Consider the following 27,853-nt stretch of genomic DNA (forward strand, 5'->3'; position numbering starts at 1 on the left):
TAGGTTCATTGTTAATACATACGGAGACGAACCTAAATCCATCAAAATATCTCAGTAAGCATTTTTTCTGAGCAAACTCTTTTTTCCTGGTCTACTATACCAAGAGGAGGACACATTAATGTTTTTAAATTAAATTTAAGAATAATGTTGTATAAGGTATGTAAAACTTGTATTTAAAACCTGGTAACTGTCGGTTAAACAGTTTTTGCAAATTTTTTTCTGAGTACTCACGTATTGTATTTTGCAGTGTTACGTGGGATTCTCGGTACAGGAATAAATAGAAGCGTGACTTGTTGTTACTTATACTTTATTAAAGTTACTTATCATTGAGGGAAGTTGTACGTGTATTCTCGTCTCGCGGACTTCGTCCTTACCCTCTCGCGTCTCTGGCTGATCTCCCCGTCCCTTCTCTCTACCTTTCCTATCACCTCTCTTCTCTATTCCCCTACCTTTCAGGCCTAAGCCAGCAGAGGCGCACGCACGCATAGCTATGTGCTATCGTACGTAACACGTCCGAGGCCGCGACGCAGGCGTCCTCGGCGGCGATTTTCTTTTTGATGTGTATGTCTGTGTTATGTTGTTTGTGTTGTATAGCATTTTCTGGTTAAAGGAAAGAGGGTAGTTTGAAGCGCTCTATCCCTATTTTCTTTACTGGTTCAATTCGCTGTATTTTATGTGTATACATTTTTTGTTTATTGTTTGCACGCTTCCCTTGTACAAAAATTTATTCTAGAATTCGTTTGGTTACTTATATTATATAATTGCTTAGTTACAGTTTTGTTGCTTATTATTTATGTATATATGCACTATACAGGATTATTGAACAGTTCATTCTTACATTAGATAAAAATTAATATAATTGTCAGTTTCATATTTTATTTTATTTTGTTTTTTTATTTTTTTATTTTTTTCTTATACGTCAAGGATGTCGAGGGTTAAGGTCTTACTGCGTTCATTAAATTTATTATTAATCAATTTATATTTCGTTTTGGTTGCTTGGAGAATTATTGCCTTTGTATCAGTACGCCACTTAGATTTGTCTTGATACCTTCCTGTAGTATTATTGTTGGTTTCAATGCCAAGCCATTGTTCAGTGACGTTTCGTTGGCTCTCCGACTGATGTTCTTTCGCTTGTTACCTGAAATCATTCTATAACACGTTAGTAGCGGGGCCCCCCGTGGAAACGGCACTTAAATTCGACTATTGTGATAAGAAAGAGAAGGCAAGTTGAGTCAATATGCTGAATCTATGCACCCAAAGTAACAGGGTAAAAATAATCTGTTAAATATTCATTATATGCTAATAGATTTTTCCATTAGGTACTTATTTGTTTTGCACCCATTTTACACATTGTATTTTTCTGGCCTCATGGTAAATTCTTATTTTTCTGTAACAACCCTTTTTTTGTGTACAAAATGCTTATACTAATTTTCTTATTAAATATAACATTGTTTTTTTTTTCTTTCGTTTTTTTTTTTTTTTTTTTTTTCTTACATTAGTGGACTCTGAAAGATGTGTTGATTGCATACGCGATTCAATCATACATAAAATGTGTTTTTTTTTCTTTTCGTCCGATGTCAATTTAAAATATTTCTCAGCTATAATACATGTTTGTTTCTTTCTCTGATTAATGACCATGTACGTTGTTGGAAGGGAATTTTATAGGAAGTTTGTTGATATGTTGGCGGTAATTTGTTGGTTTTTATGTTTTTTATTTCTCTATGATTCGCAAATGTTTGGTTTTTTTTTTCCACTGGATACATACTCTTGTCAGACAATACGAGGGTTTTTGCCTTCCCTTAACGTTGTCAGAATCGAGTTGTTTTTTTTTCTCTGGTGTTTATCTCTTCTGCCCTAGTAGTACTAGCATTCGCTAATAGTATTGTGTAGTGTTTCTGTAGCAGGGTTGCTCCATTGTTCTGGCAATTTATGTTTTATGTCCACTGTGGATTTTAAGGAATTTTATCACAGGTGTCTACTTAGGATGTTCTGGCTTCGTTTATGAGACTGATGACTCGTATTATAGGGTTTTTCCCATGTAAATACGTATGTATGTACATATGTAATGTATGTATATGTTTTTTTTCTTTTTTTGTTTTGTTGAGAACTATCCCCTATAGGCTCTGCTATGTTGTATTACTATGCATGTAGATGCTATTGTCATTGTCATGGTGAAATGCTGTCTCAGATTTAATTGTGATTTTGATCCCTTATACAGTAGAGGAAACCTTATCTTATATGGCTTCCAAACCAAATGTGTGTGAGTATTTCCCTTGTTCGGTTTTATTTTAGTCTCGTTATGTTACGAATCTTCAGAATTTCCAGTAGTTGTTGTCATCCTCTGATAACCGTTAATTTTAATAGTAGGTAAAGAATATCAGGATTGATCATGAATAGAGTACTTAACAAATTATAACTGAGTGCGCGATTGATTAAAATTTTTTAATTGCAGCTGTATTTCTTGATAATTAAAATCAAAATAATTTTAAAATAAGATTTTTTTTTGTTCTGTTGAAATTTTGCATGTCTCACGTCCTTCAAAATCTACTGATAACACTATTCTGAAGTGCGTCACATTTATTCGTAATTGTACTTGTAAATATTTTATTATTAAATCCTTCTTTTTTTGTATTGTTAACGATGTTTTTCTTTTAATTGTTTTTTTTTTATAAAAAACAATAATAATTATTATTATAAACCTATTCATTATTATTCTTATTATATTTTTTTCTATGATTTCAAGTGTAAACATATTATATTCTTATTATAAACATATATTATTCTTATTATCAACAATATTTCTTATTGGTTTTTTTTTTAAGACAATGTCTGTTCTTTTTAAGGGTTGCAAAATGCAATAACTCTATCTTTTACCCTATTACTCATTTTTCTGTAAGTTGGATGTTGTACAGCCAAAAAAAATTTCACATAAGTGTACTCTTCTCTTTCTTAATTTTTTTTCTTTGCCTTTATTTTGCGCGTGCGTGCGAAGGTCATAACGAGAAAAAGTTTTTTTGTTGTATTTTATCAATATTGTTTCCTTAGGAAAAGGGGGGTGTTAATTATCTGAATGTTTGTTGGTTACGTAGTTTTTAGTTATTTTATATTTTCTTTCCGTATAATTTGTTGCTTTTTTTCGCGGCTCGTTCGAGGGCTGCGAATTAATGAAAAACAGCGCTTTTTCCTATATATATTTATACACTTATGTTTCTGTGTATCCTGTCTTCCTATACAATACACTATATCGGTATACTATCTTTATTACTCTTATACTTAGTATTGCTTCTGTCATTATTATTATTATTATTATTATTATTATTATTATTATTATTATTATATTACAATTATTATTATTATTAACATTAATAATATTATTGGAACTATCGTCGTTGTATTCTCTTGAGTTAACGGCTTACAGTCGCTTTAAGGGTCTGGTAGGGGTGGTGGTTCAGGTGGGGGCCTTATGTGCTTTTCGTTGGGCTCCCACACTCCTTCTTCTTCTCTCTCACTCTTTTCCTCGCTCTCCGCATCCCATGCGTCCTTTTCATTGTTCTCTCCGTCTTGTTTGTTTACAACTTGGTCGTTGCTATCTCCTTCAAAATTTCCTTCTGTGTTATCTCGAGGTTCCTGGGTATTGGAATCGTCGTTTTGATTCTCATTATTATATTTTGGTGAGTGATCGCCGCTAGTTCCTTCTACGAGGGCATTATTAGCTGTCTGTAAGGTTCTGCGCATTGGGTCCCCGATACTCGAATCTTTGCATCCTCTTTTTCGTTCATTGCGGTTGGTGTGCTATCGCTTTCCCATACATTGATTCTTGTGCCCTCTTTTCCTTTGATGTCTTTCTTCTCAACGTCTATTGAGACCTTTGCTCGGAATCGATTGGTTGATTCATTAAATATTGACCTTAAATTGGTAATTTGACCTTTGTTATTATACTTATCGTTTCCGCCGTTGGGTACTTGTGTATCTGGTGGTTGTTGGCTTTCGTGTTTGTTCGGTGCCGTTCGGCTTTGTTCGGTCATTTCCGTCCCCCGCTCATCTACTTGCTGTCTACCTTTGGCTCTACTTTGTCGCTGGTCATGTACCACTCCTTTATTTTCCGATTTCCCTTCACTTCCTTTGTCTCTGTCAAGTGTTTTTGCTGCTGCTGTTTCCCCTATTCTTGTGCTAGCTTTCCGCTCTCTCTCTTTCTCCGCTCTTTCTGCTGCCTCGCTATTCCGCGCTAGTTAGTAACCCCAATGTTTCTCTTGCTCGGTTTCCCTCTGCGTTGTTGCCGGTGTATCATAATGCGTGATAATAATTTCCTTTGAGGTGTGCGGTTGCTCGGTGGTGTTAGAAAAATTTGCGATTTTCCTATGTAGAGTATCTAACTGTCGTTTACGAGTTTTGTGTTGTGTTTTCTCTGTTACATCCTTGTTGATAAATAGTGTGCTAGTTGTTTTTACTCCTTTTTCCATATTTTTCTCTTTGCACATGTACGCCAGTTTATCATCCGCTGGTCCTTGCGACAAAATTTTTTCTTTCTCGTTTACCGCTGTAAGGGTATTTTTATGTGTCTTATATTTTAGTTTTTTCGTCATTTCCCGTTCTGACCCTGTGTCTCTACTACTGCAGCTGTGGGTACTTAATACTTGTTCGCTTCCTCTGAGTTTTCTAGGCTTCTTTTAAATTTCCTTCTTATCTGGATCGTCTGAGCCAGACGTTTCTATTTTGACTTTCATCTTCTTTCGTATAAGATTCCTCTGTCTCCTTGTACGCATTTTAAATATTCGTGCTGGTGGTGCATTTATGTCTTCGTGATTGTCCCTTTCCTGTTTTTCCGCAAGCTCGTATAGCTCCTGGCGTGGTAGTTCTGGGTTTTCTTCCCCTTCTTTAAGAACTAGATTGCGAGAAAGAGCATCCGGTGCTTTATTTTTCTGTCCAGGTCTATAAACAACATTGAACTCATATCCACGGAGTTCTGCCTTTAATCTTGTGAATCTTAAGTCTGGTTTCTTTGATGTGTGGAAATGTTTGAGTGGTTCATGGTCAGTTACGACTGTAAATTTACGATCGAACAAATATGGCCTGAACTGCTCCTTGGCGTACAATCATTCCTTGTCGTATGTCGGACATCGTAATTCACTGCCCTTCAAGCATCTGGATGCAAATTTGCAAGGGTGACCTTTGCCTATCTCTCCCTGGCTTAAAAAGTCTCCAATGGCGTAGTCGGATGCGTCGGTTGTTACGATAAAGGGTTGGTTTATATCTGGAGCCCTCAGCACTGGCTCACTGCACAGAGCGTTTTTAAGTCTTGTAAATGCATGTTCTTTTTCATTTTCCCATTTAAATTTGGCTGTTTTTCTTGTAAGCTTTAAGATAGGTTGGGCTATTTTTGCGTAATCCTTGATGAAGCGTCGATAGAACCCTGCCAACCCGAGGTATTGTTCCATTTTCCTCGCATTTGTTGGTGTAGAAAAACTTTTTACTGCTTCAATTTTTTCTGGATTTGTTTTGATCTGGCCGTTGCCTACAATATGACCGAGCACTTTCACTTCTTTTTCAAGGAATTGGAATTTTCTTGATTCTATTGTGAGGTTTGCATCGGCTAGCCGTTTTAAGAGCCTTTTAAATCTTATCTCGTGTTGTTCCAAATTTTCTGCGAATACCATGATGTCATCCATATATACCTCTATCTCGCGTTCTTGTAAACCTGCTAGTGCCAGTGTTATCACTCGCATGAATGTACTTGGCGAGTCTATGCATCCCATCGGCATTCGTTTATATTAGTAATGTCCGTTTGGTCCTGAGAACGCAGTTTTATGAGCGTCCTCCTCGTAAATCTCTACTTGGAAAAACCTGCTCTTCAGATCTACCACGGTTATATATTTTGCAGCCGTTAAATTTTCCAAAATTTAATTCTGGAATGGCAGTGGATAGCACGTACCGACTGTTATTTCGTTCAATAGCCAGAAATCTGTTACGACCCCCCAGCGTTTTTCTTCGTTTGGTCCCACGTTTTTCGGGACAATCCACATATTTGAGTTATCTGGGGATGTCGATGGCTCAATTATTTGTTGCTGCAGTAGTTTATCTATTTCTACTTGCATCTGTTCCTTTAGTTTTATTGGATAGCGTACCCTTTTGGCAACTATTGGCTTCTCTGTTGCCGTTATTATTTGATGCTTGAGTAAGTTTGTAGCCTTTAGTGGCTCGCCGTCGAGGCCAAACACGAACGGATTGTATTCTATGAGATCCCGGATGTGGTTTGATTCCTCCATGTGGTTTAATTCCTCCTCAGCGATGCTGAATGGTTCCGCCCCTTGTCTGGTTTTACATTCGAAAACATTTACTTCTGGTACTGGCACGTCAATTTGTTTGTCTGTTATGTTTATAATTTCCGCATACATTTTTGAGTTTATATTTTCTTCTATAAAATTTCCAAATAAGTTTTCCTCCTTTATATTTTGTAGAGGGACCCAGCTGACTTGTACGTGGCTGCTCTTATCTTTTATACGCGCAAATATTATTTTCCTCGATTTTGCGGGGATTTTAAAATATTTTGGTTTTAGTAATGGGATTCTGATGCCTTTTAATTTTAAATAATTTTCTTTGGTGCTTATGAGGCCATTATACAACTTAGAAGCATCCCAGCCAATAATGCCTTCCATTTCTATCAGAAAGGTATCGGGGACTACGTGCAGATCCATTATTATACCGTTAAGAGGTATTTTAGTCGTCCCTAACGTGCAGCGTGCTCCGTATGTGACTTCAGTTAGTAGGACTTTTTCTCTGCTCTCTGTATGCGTGTCTGTAGTGAGACAGCATTCTTTTATAATTGATACTTCGGCATCAGTATCCGCGAAAAATTTTGCGCTGTAAGATTGCATCTGATTGCTGTTTAATATTACTGATAGTGGTGTGCTTCCAGTACTCGATATATTTACCTTGCGGAGAGGTAGGTTTACGCTTTCATGGATTTTTTCTTTACCAGCTAAAGGGCTACTAGTTATATACTATGTTTCAATTCTTTTTTCTTTGCGAGTATTCTCAGCCGTTTAAGGAGCCTGTTCGGGGTCTGTTTCTAGCGATACTTCAGTTGTTCTTTTTCTCGTATACTTTTTTTTGCGTGATGTCTCGCTATCTTTACCTCCGATGCGTATTTTATTTGACTCTGCTTACTCCTTTCCTTTAGCTGACTCCGTTTCGTTTTTATGCTCTATCTTCTTCTCTATTCTCGGGGCCCGCTCGGCGCTTGGGGAGCACGACAAGTGTCCTGCGAGTTCAAATGTTCCGTGCTACGCGTGGAAATTTTTTCATCAGGCGCATCATTTGTTTCATTCGGAGATCCTCTGTTGTTATAATTTTCATCCCTATTATAATGTCTGTTATAATTATAATTTTCTCTATAATTATTGTAGTTACTGTACTGGTTGTTGCAATTGTTATTATTATTTCTTGAGTAATCAGCGTTTTGTTGTAGTTATTATATATGTTGTAGCCTGTATTGTTATAGGGGTTCCTTCTATAATCGTTTTTATAGTTTTGGCTATACGTATTAGGGGAGTTATTATAATTATAGGTAGTTAAAATTTTCTTCCGTATTTTTCCTGTTATCATTGTTAGATTGTTCGCGTTCATCGCTCCGATTTATTCTCCCATTCTCTGCGTCTCTTATTAGTGTGCGGCATTCGCTTGTATAGTGCCCCCTGCGTTTGCAGTAAGCGCAGTTTTTATGCCTTACGTTTTGTTTATCTTGTGAGACCTGCACTGGTGGATCATTTGCTTTTATGTCTGGATTTTGAATTTTCTTATTCGCTGTGTCTGCTACTCATTTTATACATACTTTTGTAGCATGCTCCCCGTATTCATTGCAATATGAGCAATATTGATGGTCCCCTTTTATTTCATTTTTATCTGTTGTGTCGCGTACTTCTGCCTGCTCATGGCTGCTCGCACGATCGTCCGTATCTCTTATTTCTGCTCTCGCTCGGTATATTTGGGCCTCGATTCGTGCCGGCATTATTTCTCGTAGGCTTAAGTCGCTTTCCATATTCAGCGCGGCTACTGTAGCTTCGCCTAACGTTTTCGGGTTAAGGCATGTTACCCTGTAGTTGTATGGTGATTGTATCCCGTACCTTTATTGCTTTATAGCTTTTTTTTTTTTGCGCTCTCCTTTAATGCGTGTCGTTGCCTGGGCGATAGTGTCGTGTCCGAATCGTATAGGGTTATTATTCTATCGTATAATTTTTGAACACGCCTACTGTATTCCTCCACTAAATCCCCTCTGTACTGTTTCACTTCTTTTAATTTTGCTAATTATGTGTCAACGCTTCTGATGCTGCAATATCTATTTTTCAATTCTACCAAGAATTCATCTACAGATGAGAATTGCGCCAGGTGCGGTATAAATTCGGCGGCTGCTTCTTTCAGCTTATTTGCTAGTGAGCCTATAAAAAAATTTTTATATACGGGGCTTACCGTCCACAATACCACTCTTACCATCTGTTTGAAAAGGGGTAGTTGAACAGAATCGCTGTCAAATATTGGTATTTTTGCTGCTAGATGTTTTAGTGATGAGAGTGTGTTCTGATTCGGGCGTTCGTAATTAGGATTCCCTGTGTAATGTGGGGGTACTGTAAATCGGACTTGGGCGTTTAAGTAATTTCTATTTGCCCAACCTAACTCGTCTTCTCCTGCAGAATAAAGTGGTGCCGCTGTATTCTGCCTATAATAATTATTGTTGTGGTTTGTATTGTTGGTGATGCCGTCGTTCCTGATTTCTTGCTCGCCTTGAGCTACTGGGGTTCGCATTTGCGTTTGACGCCGTGTAACTTCTCTGTACGTCTGTTGGGATGATTGATGTTTTGGTTGTGTAGGTGTAGGTATTCGATTTGTATATTGTTGCACCGCTTGCGCCGCTGCTTCTCTTATTATATCGTATAGATTAGTGTCGTGTTTGGCTTGTGTTTTATCGCTATATGGATTAGTGACTTGTCGATTCATGTCAGATGTCGCATTTTTACGTTTGGTATATATTGTTAATTTTTTAAATACAGGGGGTCTATGTGTTTCTTTGTGGGATGGCGCATCAGTTTCGTTATCGCTTATGTCTTGTCTATGAGATAACTGTCCGCGTTTTATGCTTGGCGTTAATTTCCTTAACATTTTTATCACAAAAAGCTTCTGTTTTTTGCTGTCCTTCTGCCACTCTGTCCATGTTTCCGGATCATCTTCTAGATTAATTTGTATTACTTCGTCATCTGTGTCAATTGGTCCTGTTTCGTGTATATCTGTGCACCTAACGGCTTCCTGTACTCCTCTTCCCAGTGTATCATTTGTTTCTGCGTCACTCATAGTGTTGCTCTGTAGTCTCTTTCTATTTTGTAGTTCGTTTTGTACTTTTCTAGTTCGTATATATATTTTTCTAAAAACGCAGTGGTTTCTGTGTACTTTGTGTTAACCTGATAGATACGCGTGCTCTATCGAGTGTTAGTCGATAGTCTTTTTTTTCGTTTTTGTTTTCGGTTGGCTACTCCTTGTATTTATAAACTAATTTAAAAATTTTTTATGGGGTGTTTGTCGTTTGTATCGGTTATATGCTTGTGCATGGAATTATGGGTTGCCGCTAAGGTCTTAGTATATTATTGCGATCTAGAAATAATATCGATATGTAAGTTTTTTCTTTTAGGTGCGTATTTTCCTCGGAGGTTATGAGTAAAGTATATACGAGTAATGAAAATTTACTTAGCAGATCACCGTGACGATGGTCAGCATGACGATAATCCCGTGCATACTTATAGGTCCCTTCTTTGATTCTTCCTAGAGTTGCTCAGCTTCTGCTGCCGCTTATTGTTCCCTTCTCCTGTGCCGTGTATCCCGTGTTTTCTCTGCGGCTGTATTCCGGGCTTGGCGTACCGTGCTTTCTTCTCTTTGTCTCTATTTTCCTGGGTTTAGTGAACGGTAGTTGTCTCTCGTGTCCTGGTATATTGGTCCACTGGCTTGATATGCAGTTTTTCCTTTTTTGGTATCCTTGCGGTATCGAAGATTTTTCCGATTATATCTTCCTGTTCTCTTTTACTTTTCCAATTTCCCCCTATATTGTGGCACTTGACACGCTGAATTTGGCGTCTGGCACTTTTTCCCCTTTTTTTTTTTGCAACGAGAGATATATTCTTTTTATTTCTTTTATTTGTTACGTCAATTAACTCGAGAAAAAAATAATTAAAAATTTTTTTTTTTCTGTTCCGCGAGACTAAGCTAAGTGATTTGCGATCACGCGACAGACCGTAAAAAATTTGATCTGTATCCCACTTCTGACACCAGCTGTTACGTGGGATTCTTGGTGCAGGAATAAATAGAAGCGCGACTTGTTGTTACTTATACTTTATTAGAGTTACTTATCATTAAGGGAAGTTGTGCGTGTATTCTCGTCTCGCGGACTTCGTCCTTACCCTTTCGCGTCTCTGGCTGATCTCCCCATCCCTTCTCTCTACCTTTCCTATCACCTCTCTTCTCTATTCCCCTACCTTTTAGGCCCAAGCCAGCAGAGGCGCACGCACGCATAGCTATGTGCTATAGTACATAATAGCAGTTAAGTAAACTTAAGAATCTGAATCCTATTCTGCTTCTTATATTATGACGTATGCTTTAAAAGTCTTTATTTCTTTAAAATAGCCTATCAAATAATTGTTGGTTTTTTATTTTTTATATGTTTTTTAACTTTTTTTTTAAAATTCCGTACGTATATAATAGTAAAACTCTATGATCTTCGAAATAAATTTAGGAAACTGCTTCTAGTCAGTAAGTGTCCTCGCAGTCATGCTCGTCTGTATATACTCGTCTGTAATATTTAAAAAAATGAATTAAAAACTCTTAAGAAATATCAATTGCTGTGCTCTTTTTTTTAACGCCTATACTATTTTCATAGTTTTTTTATTACTTTATTAAGATTAGATATTATCAATTGGTTTTACTGATATTATTTGTTTTTCTAGAATTGTTAGTTATTTTTTATCACCGTAAGTAAAACAAAGATGTATTTTCTAGAATTAATTACTTGAAATTGTATGGAATAAAAGTGACCTGAAAATCGACAGAGTTTTTTATTATGTTATACTGGGGGCTGTAATGGAGCTGAAGAGGGCATTATTATCTTTCTTTTTAAATAACTCTAAATATACGAGAATACGTATGAGTGTGTATAGTTTGTTTGTTTGTGCGGGTGCAAGTGTGCTTGGTAGCTAGCATCTCATTAACATTTTACGATAATAACTACAGTTTTTTCACATTGTTTATTAGTGTTCTTAGAAAACATAACATGAATATAATATTTTAATTTGTAAAAATCACTGGTCATGAATTTCTTACAGTTTTTTCCCAATGGATTCGCCTTTGCTACAGGATCAGACGACGCTACTTGCAGATTGTTTGATATACGAGCTGATCAAGAATTGGCGATGTACAGTCATGATAATATAATCTGCGGTATTACTAGTGTTGCATTTAGTAAAAGTGGACGATTACTCCTTGCTGGATATGATGATTTCAACTGTAATGTTTGGGACTCAATGAAGACTGAACGGGCTGGTTAGTTGAACATGATCCATTTATCTGGGCGCAGAACGCAGTATCGCATAACTATCGTTCTTTATGTTACTTATTACTATCTCCCATTTTAATGTCTAATATTCAGTTTAGAGTGTTGAGGCTTATAAATAATTTAATGACAATTATTATTTTATTAAAAACAGAAACAATTATGAAAGTGTAATTATGACAGTAGGAAAATTACAAAGTAAGTGACTTTTTAAGAGTAATTTGATACTTTTATACTTTTCTTGGTTAATCTTTAATCAAAAAATTTTATGTACGCAGTTGGGACTTCTGAAAAATTTTACAGCTTTATTTGTTTGGCTTATCTATTATTGGGAAAAATAAATGTCTAACTTTACTTTTGGTTAGATAGACAAAAAATTTATTTTTTAACTTTTTTATGTTTCCACATGTTTTTTAAAGTTCTTAAGTAGGGTTCAAAATATAAATAGTTTTAATAGTTTTTTTATTCGTTTGTAAATGTGCTTCTCAAAATTTCATACTTGCACAGTTTTTATAGATTAATCTCTTGCTTATGGCATGCTTGTTACAATGTAAAACTTGGAAAAAATTTTTATTGAAAAATTTCGTTAAAGCATATAAAGTAATGTTCTCATATCATTGAAAACGCCAGTAAGTTTCAAAAATTGTCAAGATTTTAATTAAAGCTTAAGTAAAAAACGTAGAACAGTTTTTTTATCTATTCTTGCATTTACGTATAAGTGAAAGTTACCTAAGCATTAACTAAAATTTTTAGTTGTTTAGTGTTATAGGAACATAAGATTTTTTAAGAGAAAAATGTTAGTTATGTTATTTTTTCTATTTTGAGCGTTTTTTGTAACATTAGGATGTTTAGCGCGCCTTCAGGAGAAAAAATAGGATTCGCACCTAGTACGCATCCAACTACAGCTATCACAAAGAGTCCCCTGGACTCTGCTTTGCAGGTCTCTCGGGCCTGGTGCTTGCCCTGACGTCATGTGGCACCCTGGTGCGAAAACTATCATTTTTCTTATTTTAAGGAATTCCAGGAAATGTCTTAAATTATTCTTATTAATTATCCTTGAATATCTCTTTCTTGATTTTTATTTATTTACTAAAGGTTTTTATTAAAGTGTTAATCTTTTAGTTATTATTTGACTTTTAGCTTTTTGAAGTCAAAGCTGTTTTCAATTTAATTTGTTTACATGTTATGGCCGAAGAATCTGTCTGCTTTTCATCAAGGCTTATGAATTATGGATTAGATCTCTCTCACGGTAAATATAATAGAAATAGTTGCAATGTAATAAGCGTAATTAAATGTTAGACAAATAATAATATATATACAGCTGTAGCAAGTTTTTTTTTTTTTTTTTTTTTTTTTTTTTAGTGCGGAAAAGTAACACGCAAAAGTTTTGTTTATTTTTCTGTTACTTTTGCTCATACTATTTTTTAGATAATAGTTTTTGTAAGGATTGATGAATGATAACTTGACAAGCAAATGAATATGTAGACGTAAATTAATTAAAATAGTGACTTTTCGCTGGTCATAATTTTCAGCCTCATTAGGTTATTTTTTTCAACAACAGATTGACGCAAATATTATTTGTTCATTTACTTATATTGTTTAAAAAAACCTTATAGTCCCAGAGTGTGCCTGAGAATGCGAAGGGGGGGGGGGTGTAACAAAAAATAACTAAAAAACGTAGGTCAAATGACTTAAAAAGTTAACTGAAATAATTAAAAATGAATAAAAACGTTATTAAAAATAAAACTATTGCAAAAATTGTATAAAAATCATGCAAAAATAATTACGTTTGGTTTTTTCACAGTAAGTAAACCATTAACCAGATGCTAAGTCAAATGAAAATCCTAGGAATAGAAGAAATTGTTTATCAAATATAAAAAAAACAAGGAATCAGAAATTAACTTAATAAAGTTTGGTTCCTTGGACAATCATATCATTCAAAACAAAAATAATTACAGTTTGTAGGAAAAAATCATACTTGTACATTTTTCAGTAACGGTAAACTCGAACTAGACTAATAATAACTTTATAATCACACAGAAAAAACTTTAATTTTTTGTGAGAGTTTTTGCCAGCAAAATAAAAAGTGAAACAGGCGAATGCTCAACCAAATTGAAAAATAGATATGCTAGCATTAGTAACGTCATTGCACTATAAGTAAAATAAGGAGTCAACACGTAAGATGCTGGTAATAAAATATAATTGTATAACCATCGAGTGCAAACAGTATAAAACATAAATTTACTATACGACTGGCACTGATCGTATTTGCCCTCACAAAAGTTCGTGCTTAAAGATATTTTTAAAAATGAAGCTAAGCTGTGTAATATTGACTCTCGTGGACTGTTTCATGGGGGTGGTGTGACTGAGATTTAGCTGTTTGAGACAGTGATTTTGACCAGGACACTGCATAATTGCCTTTTCTGCACTCAAGAGTGTACGAAGCAGCAGTAACTAAAAAGCACTGGATCAGAATAATATATAATTGCATTTTATGCTCACAAAAGTTTGTGAAGTAGCAGTAACCGAAAATCCCTGACTGCTGTTTGAAAAGAAAAATTAACGGTCGCTTATTTTTACAAGTGTTAAAGTGTGGCTAGATATCAAGAGTGTCGATTTTCAAGCCTACTCACATATCACGGTAAATAAGTTGTAACATCGGTGTATCCATATGAATTTTTTTTCCCTTGCTTCAAAAATTTCCGTGCCGATTTTAGAACACTAAATGCAGGGGCCAATGTGCATCTAAAAAGAGGTGAATCACCTACAAGATTGCTCGTAGCTAAGGTACTACGCCCATGCATGACTCACATACATGCACACTGGCCCATGCTAACCGGAAAAAAAATCAAACAAAATACTTTGTAAAGCGTAAAATAAAGAAATAACATTAAAGAACTAACAGATGCAAAAGTTTAACTGGAAACAGCTGCGCTGAGGTTTAATATTAGATAATAGTATATATAGATTAAGTTTAAAAGACGCGATGTTAAAAACTAGGATAATTTAGAGTTAAGATCCATAGACTAAGCGAGAATATTAGCAAATGCTAGAATTATTACATATGGCTAATACAACCTGTACACGCTACACCATTAGCTAGCAACAATATTACATAAGCCTACGAAAGCAATCTTATTGACTTTTAAAGAATTATCCCATTTTTACCATTCATGTTGTCAGGCTCATGGTTTACTGTACAACCCTTTTGTATCGCGTTTACAATTTCATAAACATACTGCAATAGCCTAAATTGTAATCTGTTGAAAACTGTAACTGTTTCAAATGTAAAGGAAAACGGGAAAGTCATGTCACTTCCCACTTTTCCTGACACAGAGATGTCGAGAAAGAGTCCGCACTCCTGCCCCCAACACGGGTAACAGAATTTCCGATTCCCCAGGGCACCCTGAGCCGATTTCCTCTCCTACGACAAGCAGAGAAAACCATAGTTGACCAAATGCTACTAGCATTTTAAAATACATTTACAACTAACAATGAATGAAAACTATCGGTAAATCTAAGTAAGTTAACAATATAATAGTTCGCGACCAGCACCCCACTACTGTTATTATAGATATACGTGTTTTAACCACAGAAACCGCTGTTGTCAATTGATCATTCATGGTTATGAGTAGTCCGATCAATGCTCACGTGTACAGGTGTAACTAGCGAAAAATCTAGCAACTACTATAGTTATTAATATCTAAAATTAACTACTACTAAGACTATTATGAATACCACGAGATGCTGAACATCTATTTAATCGAACCTAAACATTAAGCGATTTTCACCGCTCTTTTTGCATAGGGCTTGATTGAACGGGTGAACAATGTTTACTATTCATTAATAATGATAATACCACATCTTAACGTTAATATTAAGTTATGATAAAGTCTTGTAACTTTTTGTTGTAAAAGAGAAAGGAAGGGCATGAGCAAGTGAATCACCTTACCTTCTCTTGACGCATAGAGGAGAACAAGCCGGATGTGGGATGTGCCAATTTCTGAGTGGCTAAACTACAGCAATTCTAGCCAGTTAGATTTTCGGCTATTGTCTTTTCTTCAAAATTTTCCCCCAGCAAGTTTTTCTGCGTCTTTCAAACCAGCGCGTGACCGAGGTCCGCTTCTCGCAATAAAAAGGCCCGGAGGCCCAGAGAAAAATGAGTTCTGTACACGACATTCGACGGTACCCTTCCAAGTAGACTAAGTAGTGAGAGTCCGCTTCTGCTACAACCTAGTCTACGACGAAGCGAGGACACAGTCGAATATCGTTTTGTCACCCTCGAACGATCAACTGGTAACCAGAGTTCGCCTCTACTGCCACTTGATCTCCTTCGAGCGCGGTTTCCGTTCTACGCTGGTTCACTGCCTGTACCGAGTTTTCCTTTTTGAATAAAAGTAAGAGGAAATTCATTGAATTTCTAAAGTTTCTTTCTTCCTATTAAGTTATTTGGCGCGAACACCATTACTCGCCATAGTATTGGTACCCGTGGATCACCGGGAAATATCAAGTTGTTTTGCGCGAACACCATTACTCTCTATAGTATTAGTACCCGTGGATCACCAGAAAATATCAAGTTGTTTTGCGCGAACACCATTACTCGCCATAGTATTGGTACCCGTGGATTACCGGGAAATATTAAGTTGTTTTGTGCGAACACCATAACTTGCTATAGCATTGGTACCCGTAGATCACCGGAAGTATCAATTTAGCCACGCGTATTCCATTGTTCTCCGTGGTAGTAATACCATTAGAATAACAAGGACCGGTCGGATTAAAGCAAATACTCACCACGATATTAGTGTGTCAAAGTCAGATCGCGAGTTAACCCATCTCTTCCTTACGTAAAACCGAGAAACGATACCCTTACTCGTGACGGTGCTGACAGTTTTTAGATCGCGAACGGGATACCCTTCGATACGCCGCTCCTGGTAAAATCGACCAACCTTAAGCGAGCCGCGAGCAAGTACATTAGAATATTACACAGCAGTCGGTCCTAGTCGCGTGAAAGCAGTCGTAGCCCCTTTGCGAGTACCGCATCGTTAAGTTGAACTACCCCTTTAGCCCTGCGTCCCACCTACGCGCCCAGTGCGAGTCCCGAGTTATTAATCGAAAGCTTAGACTCAAATAATACGTTGCACCGACGTAACAAAGTATAGTGAGTATCCTCAGTTGTACGTGCTGTTAGCAAACTAAACGCAGTTGCACAACAAAGCACAGGTTAGCCGAAAATATTTGAAACTTAAGTTTTATAAGAAAGAGACAAATCACCTTAAAAAACAAATGAACATTGTTTTTTAATTATGCAATTGTTTTTGTTTTCCTTTTGAATGGTTGAAGCTTTACTCGTAGAGAAATTTTAAAAAAACGTAACAAGAATACAAATTTAGCGGTTAGTAAATACAATGTTAAGCAACGAAGATAAGTAATATTCGGTTTATTAGAATAAATAAAAATTTAGTACGTCCCTACATATAGATCCTAAACATTATCAACTCAGGAGATCTCTAGTAAGACCAAAGTTTTTGAGGCCCCTGTAGTAAAGTACATACAAAATTAAAAGAGACATAACAGTGTCTAAAGAATTCAATTCGATTCTGGATTACATTTACAGTATTAATGTAATTATAAACTTTGTTAAAACCTTACTGATCTTTTACAATCACGTAAAAATTTATTTCAATTTATTTTAATTTATTTCGATTTTAAATCAAGATGTTTTGAAATTTCTCTTATTTGAAAATTAGCATTAAGCGTCTAAGTGAAAAATCATGATAATAAAATAAAACCCAAAAATTATATTGTACGTTTGTCATACATAATATAGTATATATTTCAATGCTAGCCATACTCATTGAAATAACTTCGTGTTCAAATAGTGACCGTTATCAGACAGGAAAAAATTATCTCCCGAATCAGAAACAATTTAAGCTGTGCTACATATTTTAATAAAAATAAGAAAGTGCAAGCTCCAAAAACAGTTTGAAATAAAATTCATAAAATTCAATTCAATTGAAAAAAAAAAAAAAAAAAAAAAGGTAAATGAATAAAAGTTGTTAAAGTGGTTCTGTTGTTTTACGTTATAAGAAACAAATATTTTTGGACTTCAATATTGCTACCTCCTATTAATCAGATGATAAAAATGTGTACTAAGCCCAATTTTGCCTCGTGATCCTCTTTGAAATGTACAGAGTACTAACAGAATTTACTTCTACATTATTAACTACATACTTGTGTCATCACCCCTGAAAAACTAGTTTATCTGATTTGTTTTTTAGTTAGTTCAATTTTTTTTAATTTTCTCCAATTGTAATTGCTATAATCGACTGTAAATTTTTACACCAGCTGGTTAAGAGAATTAAAGCATGCACATTGTAAATAGGGCACTACTTATTTGTTGATGTTACATTAAACTTCAGATTGAATTATATTTAGCAACTATGGTTTCACAATCTTTAAAAAATTATGTGATGCGTCAACAAGGCATCTCTATGCTTTAAGATTAACTTTAACAGTATCGATTGAGTAAACCGTTGTTTTCCGTACATTAAAGAATTGTTGACCACACTGTTGCACTAGAATTCACTGCATTAGTGAATGGATCAGTATTTAAGCTATTAGAATTAACTATCCTTTAGATGCTTATATAAAAAATTATGATGAAATCAAGGTTGTAATAAGTGACGACAGACTACAATAAGAGGTAGCGTTTTCAGCCTTATAGTCAATTTACAGTAGGAATGTATCAATGCGTACTTGTAAAATTCCCCGGTATGTCTTCAATGGCACGTATCCAATGGGGTTAGAGTAAACCTGCTCACAATTCGTTTTCTCCCAAAAACGGGAATTGCACTTCGTTTGACTGTGTAGGAGGATCCCAGCTTGGGATACTACATGACAGCGATTCCAAGCCAAAGCGTCGGCCGATACGTAGTGTAAGGTGTACAACACAGAACGGCTTCGTTACCGTATGTGCGTTCACTGTACCAACGCTACTCTAATAGCGATTTTTTCATAACTACAGTGGAGTGAACGTATTGTATACGTTCTTTCACTCTCATTAGTAGTAGCAGTAGCAGCTAAAGTAATATCAGTGGTGGCAACGGTAGCGACAAAAACAAAAGTGTTTACCGTAGTGATGCAGCTTATCAAAAAAAAATTCACGAATTTCGAGTGTCTTCCTCTCTCTCTCTCTTTCTCTCTCTCTCTCTCTCTCTCTCTCTCTCTCTCTCTCTTTCACAACCGAATAATACCTTGACGCTTGCAGCAACGTCGTGAAACGTCTTAACAACTGCTTGCGATCGTTCGGGGTCTGCGCAGTTGCGCACGACTACTTGCGAGCACTAGTATTGCGTAGTATATGCTCTCATATGCGTACAACTGCTCGCAAGCGCCTGCATCTTGCAGCCTGTACAGCGCGACTACTTGCAAGCGCTCGCGTCGTTAGCATATGCTCGCAAGCACTTACATTTTGCAGCCTGCAGCGTCTGACTACCATGTGAGCGCCAGCATATGCTGCCCCATGCTCAGAATGTCCCCACTCTGCCTGCACAGTATACATGTTGTAGATAGCTTCTTGTAACTTGTGCGACGCCTAACGTGCCCCCGCTTTTCCCTTGCTCGCGCTTTCTCGTGCCTCGGCACGAAACATTCTAGAAAGGAGCTGCGCCACAGATGGCAGATCTTTCATTAGATTTGTTCGATTAAGAGGTTCCGAGCGCTCGGAGTGTTCCTAACACCTCTATCCTGAGCTCGCGTTTTTGCTCCAAGTGCTCCAAACGCTCCAACTGCGTGCTCATAACCAGGTAACCCAAAAAAGCGTGAGAGGGCCAGCCATGAATTATCTTATAATATGATAAAATGAATTATCTACCCTTTTATCTGTAGATAATTTAGGTCTATGCAGCGCTCCAAATGCTCTTGGCTTACGTTATCCAAGAAAAACCACAGTAGGGCCTGATTAACTTTTCATCTAGTATTTGTAACATATCTCTTTGAAGCTGTTATTGTTTAACCTTACTACATCCCATGTAAAAAGATATATTTTAAACTTAAGTATTTTAAAAACTAGTAACGATACATTAAATTTAAAAAGTTATCGGTAACCTTAAAAAATTTATTGTGTAACGTATTTCAAATTCAAAAAAAGTTTGATTTGTTAGTGGTAACAGATTTTCTACTTAAGTTAAGCAGAAAAATATTCTCAATTTCAAAAACTAGTTATAACTAACGACTTAACAAAATTCTTTGTAACAATTACAATGCATTTAAATTTAAAAGAAAAAAAACTTATGCAAAAAAAGTTTCACAGTATTTTAAAATGTTATATTTCGCAGTATATTATAATTCACAGTCTTACTAATATATAAAGCAAAGTCGCTAAAACCGTTGTGATCGCTAACCGCGAAAACTACTGAACTGATTTTGCTGAAATTTTGCACACTGATTCATGACACTTCCTAGACGGTTTTAGTATGGTTTTTATCTTGAAAAATTTAATAACACTAGCAATAAATGAGCTCAAAGTTTGGCAAAAATACGCCAGCTTTTCACTTTAATTCAGTAGGATTCGCTAGGTGGCGTCGGCATAAAATTGAAGCTACCTGTAATAGAATTGAATAAGTGTGGTTACAAAAGGCCAGAGCGTTGCGAAAATTCATGCAATCGTCCTCTGGCAGTTCATCGAGCTGCATCGAGAATGTAGATGATCGTCGTGCAGCTGGGTATCTCGGTTACCAATGACGCTTTTCTCCAATCAGTAAGTAATGTAGGCCTACTATCGCCCTGAACCTCTAGAATTGACGAGTGCCACCCAAAAAAATGTAGTATATTCAGTGACGTCTCCGGTGGAGTACCTAGACACGTATCTAGCCAGAGCATGTCCTGCTCTAACCCTTCTGAGTTATATGGCTGTAACATAATCTGGCCTGGAGCCGTCAGAGAACTTTATACTACATATAAAAGCCAGGAGACACAGCCCTCGGGCGCATGGGCAGCCATAACGGCTTCCTTCTCCGTGGTCGTGTCCTCAACGGCATCCCCACATTTTCCCGACTAACGATGAGCGGTTGCTGATCTGGGGAACAACCCAAAGACGAAATATTTTTTGATCAGCGGCGTACGTCCCTCATGTACGGTCTCCGTCCACAGAAACTTCGAGGATAAGAGACAAGCTACCCGCAGCTGGCTCTCCATCATCAAGAATAATAATAAGGAATGACTGGGCCTTTTCAGGGCCAATGTAAGCATCTACGTTCCCTACTTAACCATTAATCTCATCGGTCCTTTTAAGGGCCACCTAGGTTTAAATTACCTTGCCAACAAATACGATTTCTAAAGACTATTCGTCAACTCAGAGGCTATGTAAAGCCGGCCACTATTAAACTAAGTCAGTCATTAACTGGCAGACGTCACGAGCAGAGTGGTTCGTCACAAGGCTGGAAACCTCGGTAACCAACGACCCTATATTACCCTCTCGACTCTAAACCAGTGTGCCAAGATCGTGCTGAGAACTCGCGCACACTTGTGTGCAGCTGGCCTCTGATTGGCCGAGCGACTGCGCGTCGTTTGAACGTCCGAAACTCTAAGACGCAGCGCTCAAAGCCCGAACACATAGAACCCAAATGCTTAATCCCCAATAACCCAGTGCGCTAAAGGTTATTTTATGCTATTAAGTCTAAAATACGCCCTGTAACTCAACCCAAGTAAAGAATCTCAATGTACCCAATAAAGTTATGTTACTCAAACAACTTTCTACTAATAATTGCTTGAATCCTAAGCAGCTAATCCCCAACGACCCAGTGCGCTTACTTGGCCGCACTTTTTTAAAATTATCAATTACCAAAACCCCAAGCGGCTAATCCTCAATGACCCAATGGGATCACATACCACGAGTTATTATTAATTTAAATGTAAAAAAAAGACTCAACATGCTTATTTTTACAAATTTATAACTTAAGATCTAATTCTTAATCTTAGGAACACTTTGTAGTGAATCGAGTAATTTCCCTGTTCGTGGAGGATATTGCTCTTTGTTTTTAAACGTCTCCATACAATTTGTCCGCGTGTAACGTCAAATTTTACATGCAGTTTGTAGGTATGCAATCAAATCGATTTCGGTTGATATAAAAAATTAATAACAAAGAAAAGGAAGTCTCAGCATAATATAGAGTAGGCCGAACTTCAGAATCATAACGACTCTGCACACTTAAAAGCTTTGCTTCCTAAATGGAAGAAAAGTTAAACATCTGAGTAAGTAAGATTTATGCTGAATTGAGAATAAAATTTAAATAACGAAAGCATACACAAGTAAAGGTTAAGCTACGGTAGATACTATCAACATATGGGAGTTTGTAATCCCTTAGGTCGTGTAGCGCACTACCTCAGTTGGTCACGGAGTATATTTTGGAACCAGAAATCGTGAGTTCAAGACTTAAAATTTTTTTTTTTTTTTTTTTTTTCTTCTTCATTTTTCACTGTGTTTTTAAATACATTCAGATATTTATTTACATATTAGTAACTACATAGAGGCATGCAAGCATAATGATCTAATTCGAGTAACGCAATAACTTTTGTTCACACATTTTTAGAAAAAATTTTCTGTTGTCTAAACTTGAAGGAATTAAACTATCGCTAGCTGACCAATACGTTCATTGCCTGCACTTTTGTTCATTTAATAAATAAACAAAGCTTTAAGCAGCTTACACCCAATTACTCAAAGCTCTCGCTTGGCCAAACATTCATTTATTTATTTATTAATTATTTAACATTTCAAGAGTCTTAGCCTAAGTAAGTTGAAGCGCTTGCTTGTGTGCGCTTTCATTTATTTGCGAAGTATGTTACATTTCGAGAGCGTATTCTACTGTCAAGTAATTCGAAGTGCTTCCTTAGCCACAGTATTAGTTATTCATTAAGTATTGTTCATTTTAGAGCCTTATCCCAAGAAATGTAAATTGCTCGATTGTGTGCGCTTTTATTTATTTAATGAATGCACTCATTATTAATATTATAAGGAATAAAATAATTATAATCTAGTTATACAACTACACTTGTGCGATGTATTGGTTTAGCTGGACAAGTTGTTTGTTGTGTACCCGAAACTTTAAAATACAAGAATCGCAGCAGAATTTTCTTTTGTTTTTGAGTATTTCACGGTGAAACACAAAAATAAAAATTTATGTTCGTCATTTCTAACTGTTAGATTATTGAATTCTTAAATGATTTTTCAATATTTTATAAACTTGCCTATTAATTTAATGAGCTGTGAGTATTATTGCGCTTATTATTTCCATAATTTTCATACTATGCAGCGTTTTAGTTACTTACTAAACGCAATAATTTTTGTAAATTTTTAAAGATCTCTATTTTCAAAATCATTCTAAAGTAAACTTTATACTTTGAGTTATTATATTTCGCGCCGAAACAAACAAATTCGCGATGCACGTGCAGAAGCATTCTCGCGCGCGTGTCAACTGTCAACACACGTCGAAGCTTCTCAAACAGCTATCTATATAATAAGGTATTTTATTAATGTATGTGAAACATTGTGTCATAAACACACACATACGTGCGTGGTGTGAGTAGGAGTTGTACTGTGTCGTGTAAATAATTGTCGCAATGTTTGTAGATTCTGCTTTTACGTGAATTTTTGTAACCTTTGTATTTAAGTTGTGACAGTCTCTGCACCCAACTTTACTTGTTTGTTGTTAGAGTTTATCATCATAAATATCTTGATGATTCTATTTTTTTCTATTTTTACATTAGCTCTTGTCATTGCTATTTTTTTTAGTTCTTTTTTTTCTAACCTTGATGACATCACTAACAACAACAAGCGACCGAAAAAAAGCGCAACTGAAACACCGAAAAAAAGACGGTCAGCTATTTGTTCCAGGAAGACTGGTTACGCGATCCGGTATTAAACGATTGGCTTGTAAAAAACGCGACCGATAAGCAAAAGGCTTACTGTAAAGTTTGTCAAAAAGATTTGAAGTTTTTTAGCAAAAGTGACTTGATTGCTCATAGTACAACTTTTACCCACGTCGATAATTTAAACGCCGCGATCGATTCAGGTACCATCGTAACAGTTGTTAATGAAGGACTATCTTTTCAAGATAGAATTCATGCCTTGAAAATGCGCGTATCGATGTTCATTGCGCAAAACCCCGTCAGTGTTCGAATAGTAAATAATTTAATTCCTTTCATTAAAAATCTGGTCAAGGATTTTCAAGCCGTGAAAAATATTGGTATGAAGGAGAATAATTGTGCAAAAGTAATTAATGACGTTTTGTTCAAAAATGAGTTTGAAAATTTAAAAAACATTTAAAATAATTCATATTACTTGGTTCTTGTTGATGAAAGCACTGACATTAGTAACTAAAATTTACTTTGTGTACAGTATTTTTTACAGCAAACAAATTCTGTTGTCCAACATTTGTTCCAATTAATTGAAATCGAAGCTCAGAAAGGTAGTGCACAAGAGTTGTTTTGCGTGTTTAAAAAATTCCTTGACGATAATTCAATAAACATTAAAAATATAGTTGCTCTTTTGTGCGATAACGCTAGTGTAGGACGGTAAACATAACAGTTTTCAAAAACATCTTCGGGATTATGTTCCTAATTTAACTGTCCGGAATTGTATATGTCACTTGGTCGCAATCGTGGGTGAAAATTGTTGTAGTATACTTCCTTAAGAAATAGAAGAACTTGCTTGCTCAGTGTACTCTTATTTATCCTTCAGTCTAAAACGCACCGCGGAATTGTCGAAGAATTTAGAATACTTGAATTTGCCTGATAACAAAGCTCTCAAATTTTCGGGAACGTGATGGCTTAAAGCTTTAAAATGTTACGATCGTCTTCTTTTTATGTGGACAGCTTTAATTGCTTTTTTTTCGATAGAAGTGTTTTTGTAAAAACATACCTGTCGCGTGAAAAAAATGAGCCTGAATCGAACTTGGAAAAAATATGAAATTTACTGCAAAATAATACTGTTAAAGCCTACGTAGTAAGTTTTTTACATTTCAACCTTAATTTCTTTAACTCTTTTAATAGAGCCTTTCAATCTAATGCTTATAAAACACACCAGATTCATGAATTCATAAAAATATTAATAATACAACTTGCAACAAATTTCATAAATGTCAACGTAATAGAAGATATCTTTTTACCAAATTTTGATGTAATGAAATATCTAATGTCCTTGGAAAAAATCTATACAGGACCCTTATGCTCGGAAATAGAAGAAAAATTAACAAAAGAGGAAGTCGAAAATTTACGGAGTAATTGCAAAAATTTTTACATTCGCGGTTTTCATAAGATCAAAAAGCGTTTTCTTCAAAACGACGATATTTTTAAACATTTAGATTTTCTTAATCCACAAGTAGTGTTAAATGAAACGGAACGACAACGATATCCAAATTTAAATATTATTTTGAAGTATTTTCCATTTTTAGATGCCGAAACTGTTGCTATTGAATGGCAAGATATTCATACAAAGTTTAACGAGCAGGAAAAAAATTTATCAATAAATTTTGATACGGAAACTTTTTGGAGTAAAATCATAAACTTACAGAATCAGGCAGACGAATGTCTTTATCCCGCGTTAACATCTTTAGTTAAATTAATTTTTGCTATACCTCACTCGAACGCGGAACCTGAGCGAACTTTTTCTTTTGTATATGAACTTAAGGATGAAAAAAGTAATCAAATTATTATACCTTCACTCAATGCGTGATGCTTTTTGAAATCGTACGGAAAAGCGGATAATATTAATTGCGAAAACTTAGTATGAACGGAAAACGATTTTAATAAATTCAACAGTGCTAATATGTACTCCAAGTAAATTTTCAACTAACTTAGCTATATATTTTGTTTCAATAAATTCTGATTTGATATGAGAGACAGTATTCTTGCAGTAAGTTTGAGTGGCTTAGGGCTTAGAGATCTTTTTAATTAGAAAATAATTGCTAGATCTAAAACAGTACTGACTAAAAATACAAGTATTATTACTAAATTAAAGTAACATTACTAAAGAATTAGAAATAAGATGGATAAGTCAAAAAAAAGTCTCTTGGCGAGTAAAGTCCACAGTTGAAAGTAATGTGTAAGTAAACTAAATTAAATTTTTTTAAACTAAAAATATGACTTATAATGTATTCTAAAAAAATTTCAAAACATTATTATTCTTTAGACACTTTAGCAAAAAACACAATAGTTTCAATAAAAAATCCAACGCGCCATAGACGGTACCGCTACGGTGGTGTGGAAACCTGTCTAATAAAGAAGAAAACAAAAAAAGTAGCAACCAAAAAGAAACATAAACAAACATAAGAACAGTTCTAAAATTATATTATAATTATATAAGGCTTTTCATAATAAGTTATTATAATTGTTTAGTTCATTATATAAATGAGTGTATTTACTTAATAAATAAAAGCGCACACAATCGAGCAATTCAAATTTCTTGGGATAAGGCTCTGAAATGATCAATTCTTAAAAAATAAGTAATACCGTGGCCAAGGAAGCACTTCGAATTACTTGACAGTAGAATACGCTCTCGAAATGTTACATACTTCGCAAATAAATGAAAGCGCACACAAGCAAGCGCTTCAACTTACTTAGGCTAAGACTCTTGAAATGTTAAATAATTAATAAATAAATAAATGAATGTTTGGCCAAGCGAGAGCTTTGAGTAATTGGGTGTAAGCTGCTTAAAGCTTTGTTTATTTATTAAATGAACAAAAGTGCAGGCAATGAACGTATTGGTCAGCTAGCGATAGTTTAATTCCTTCAAGTTTAGACAACAGAAAATTTTTTCTAAAAATGTGTGAACAGAAGTTATTGCGTTACTCGAATTAGATCATTATGCATGCATGCCTCTATGTAGTTGCTAATAGATGAATCAATACCTGAATGTATTTCAAATCACAGTAAAAAATAAAGAAAAAAAAAAAAAAAAAAAAAAAAAAATTTTTAGTCTCTAACTCACGATTTCTGGTTCCAAAATATACTCCGTAACCAACTGAGCTAGTGCGCTACACGGCTTAAGGGATTAGAAACTTTCATATGTTGATAGTATCTACCATAGCTTAATCTTTACTTGTGTATGCTTTCGTTATTTAAATTTTATTCTCAGTTTAGCATAAATCGTACTTACTCAGATGTTTAACTTTTCTTCCATTTAGAAAGCAAAGCTTTTAAGTGTGCAGAGTCGTTATGATTCTGTAAGTTCGGCCTACTCTATATTATGCTGAGACTTCCGTTTCTTTGTTATCAATTTTTTATATCAACCGAAATCGATTTGATTGCATACCTACAAACTGCATATTAAATTTGACGTTACATGCGGACGAATTGTATGGAGGCGTTTAAAAACAAAGAGCAATATCCTCCATGAACAGGGAAGTTACTCGATTCACTACAAAGTGTTCCTAAGATTAAGAATGAGATCTTAAGTTATAAATTAGTTTAAATTAGCCTGTTAAGTCTTTTTTTTTTTTTCAAATTAATAATAAATCGTGGTATGTGATCCCATTGGGTCATTGAAGATTAGCCGCTTGGGATTTTGTTAATTAATAATTTTAAAAAAGTGCGGCCAAGTTAGTGCACTGGGTCGTTGGGAATTAGCTGTTAGGGATTCTGCTTACTAATAAATAAAAAAAAGTGCGGCCAAGTAAGCGCACTGGGGATCAGCCGCTTAGGATTCAAGCGATTATTGGTAGAAAGTTGTTTCAATAACATAACTTTATTGGGTTCATTGAGATTCTTTACCTGGGTTGAGCTACAGGGTGTATTTTAGAATTAATAGCACAAAATTACCTTTACCGAACTGGGGTATAGGGGATTCGGCATTTGGGTTCCATGTGTTTGGGCTTTGAGCGCTGTGTCTTTGAGTTTCAGACGTTCAAACGACTCGCAGTCGCTCGGCCAATCAGAGGCCAGCTGCGCACAAGTGTGCGTGAGTTCTCAGCACGATCTCGGCACACTGCTCTAAGCATTTAACCAGGAATCACCGATCCTCTCCAAGGTCTGCGCTGGGCGAACTTAACAGTTATGAAGGAAAAGAAACTTGAGCCAACGAGAGTCTCCAACGGGCAAGCATCACGAACTAATCTGTACTAATCTCTTTACCTTAGATCATCAAAACAACTGAGTCTGTAAAAAAAAGGTGCTTTAGAAACCAACGTTTTCTACGTTATACCAGGAGACGTTAGGAAAGAGCACTACAACTCTCCCCAGACTTTGTAATTTTTCTCCCGATCGGTCTGGGTCTTCAAC

At 35.6% G+C, this 27,853-nt stretch overlaps 1 protein-coding gene across 4 annotated transcripts in view; it reads left to right on the forward strand.

Moving 5' to 3' along the window:
* Gbeta13F (guanine nucleotide-binding protein subunit beta-1) overlaps positions 1-27,853 on the forward strand; it is a 358,024-nt gene that overhangs the window by 291,562 nt on the left and 38,609 nt on the right. For all 4 annotated transcript variants that reach the window (XM_089592292.1, XM_089592290.1, XM_014353804.2 and 1 more), the window contains one exon: positions 11,355-11,571. In XM_089592292.1, the coding sequence (XP_089448418.1) occupies positions 11,355-11,571 (217 nt within the window). The remainder of the gene's footprint in view (positions 1-11,354; positions 11,572-27,853) is intronic.

The sequence above is a fragment of the Copidosoma floridanum genome, unplaced genomic scaffold (assembly GCF_036245765.1).
Source record: "Copidosoma floridanum isolate Cflo_tuat_1 unplaced genomic scaffold, Cflo_Japanese_pri ptg000015l, whole genome shotgun sequence".
Lineage (NCBI taxonomy): Eukaryota > Metazoa > Arthropoda > Insecta > Hymenoptera > Encyrtidae > Copidosoma > Copidosoma floridanum.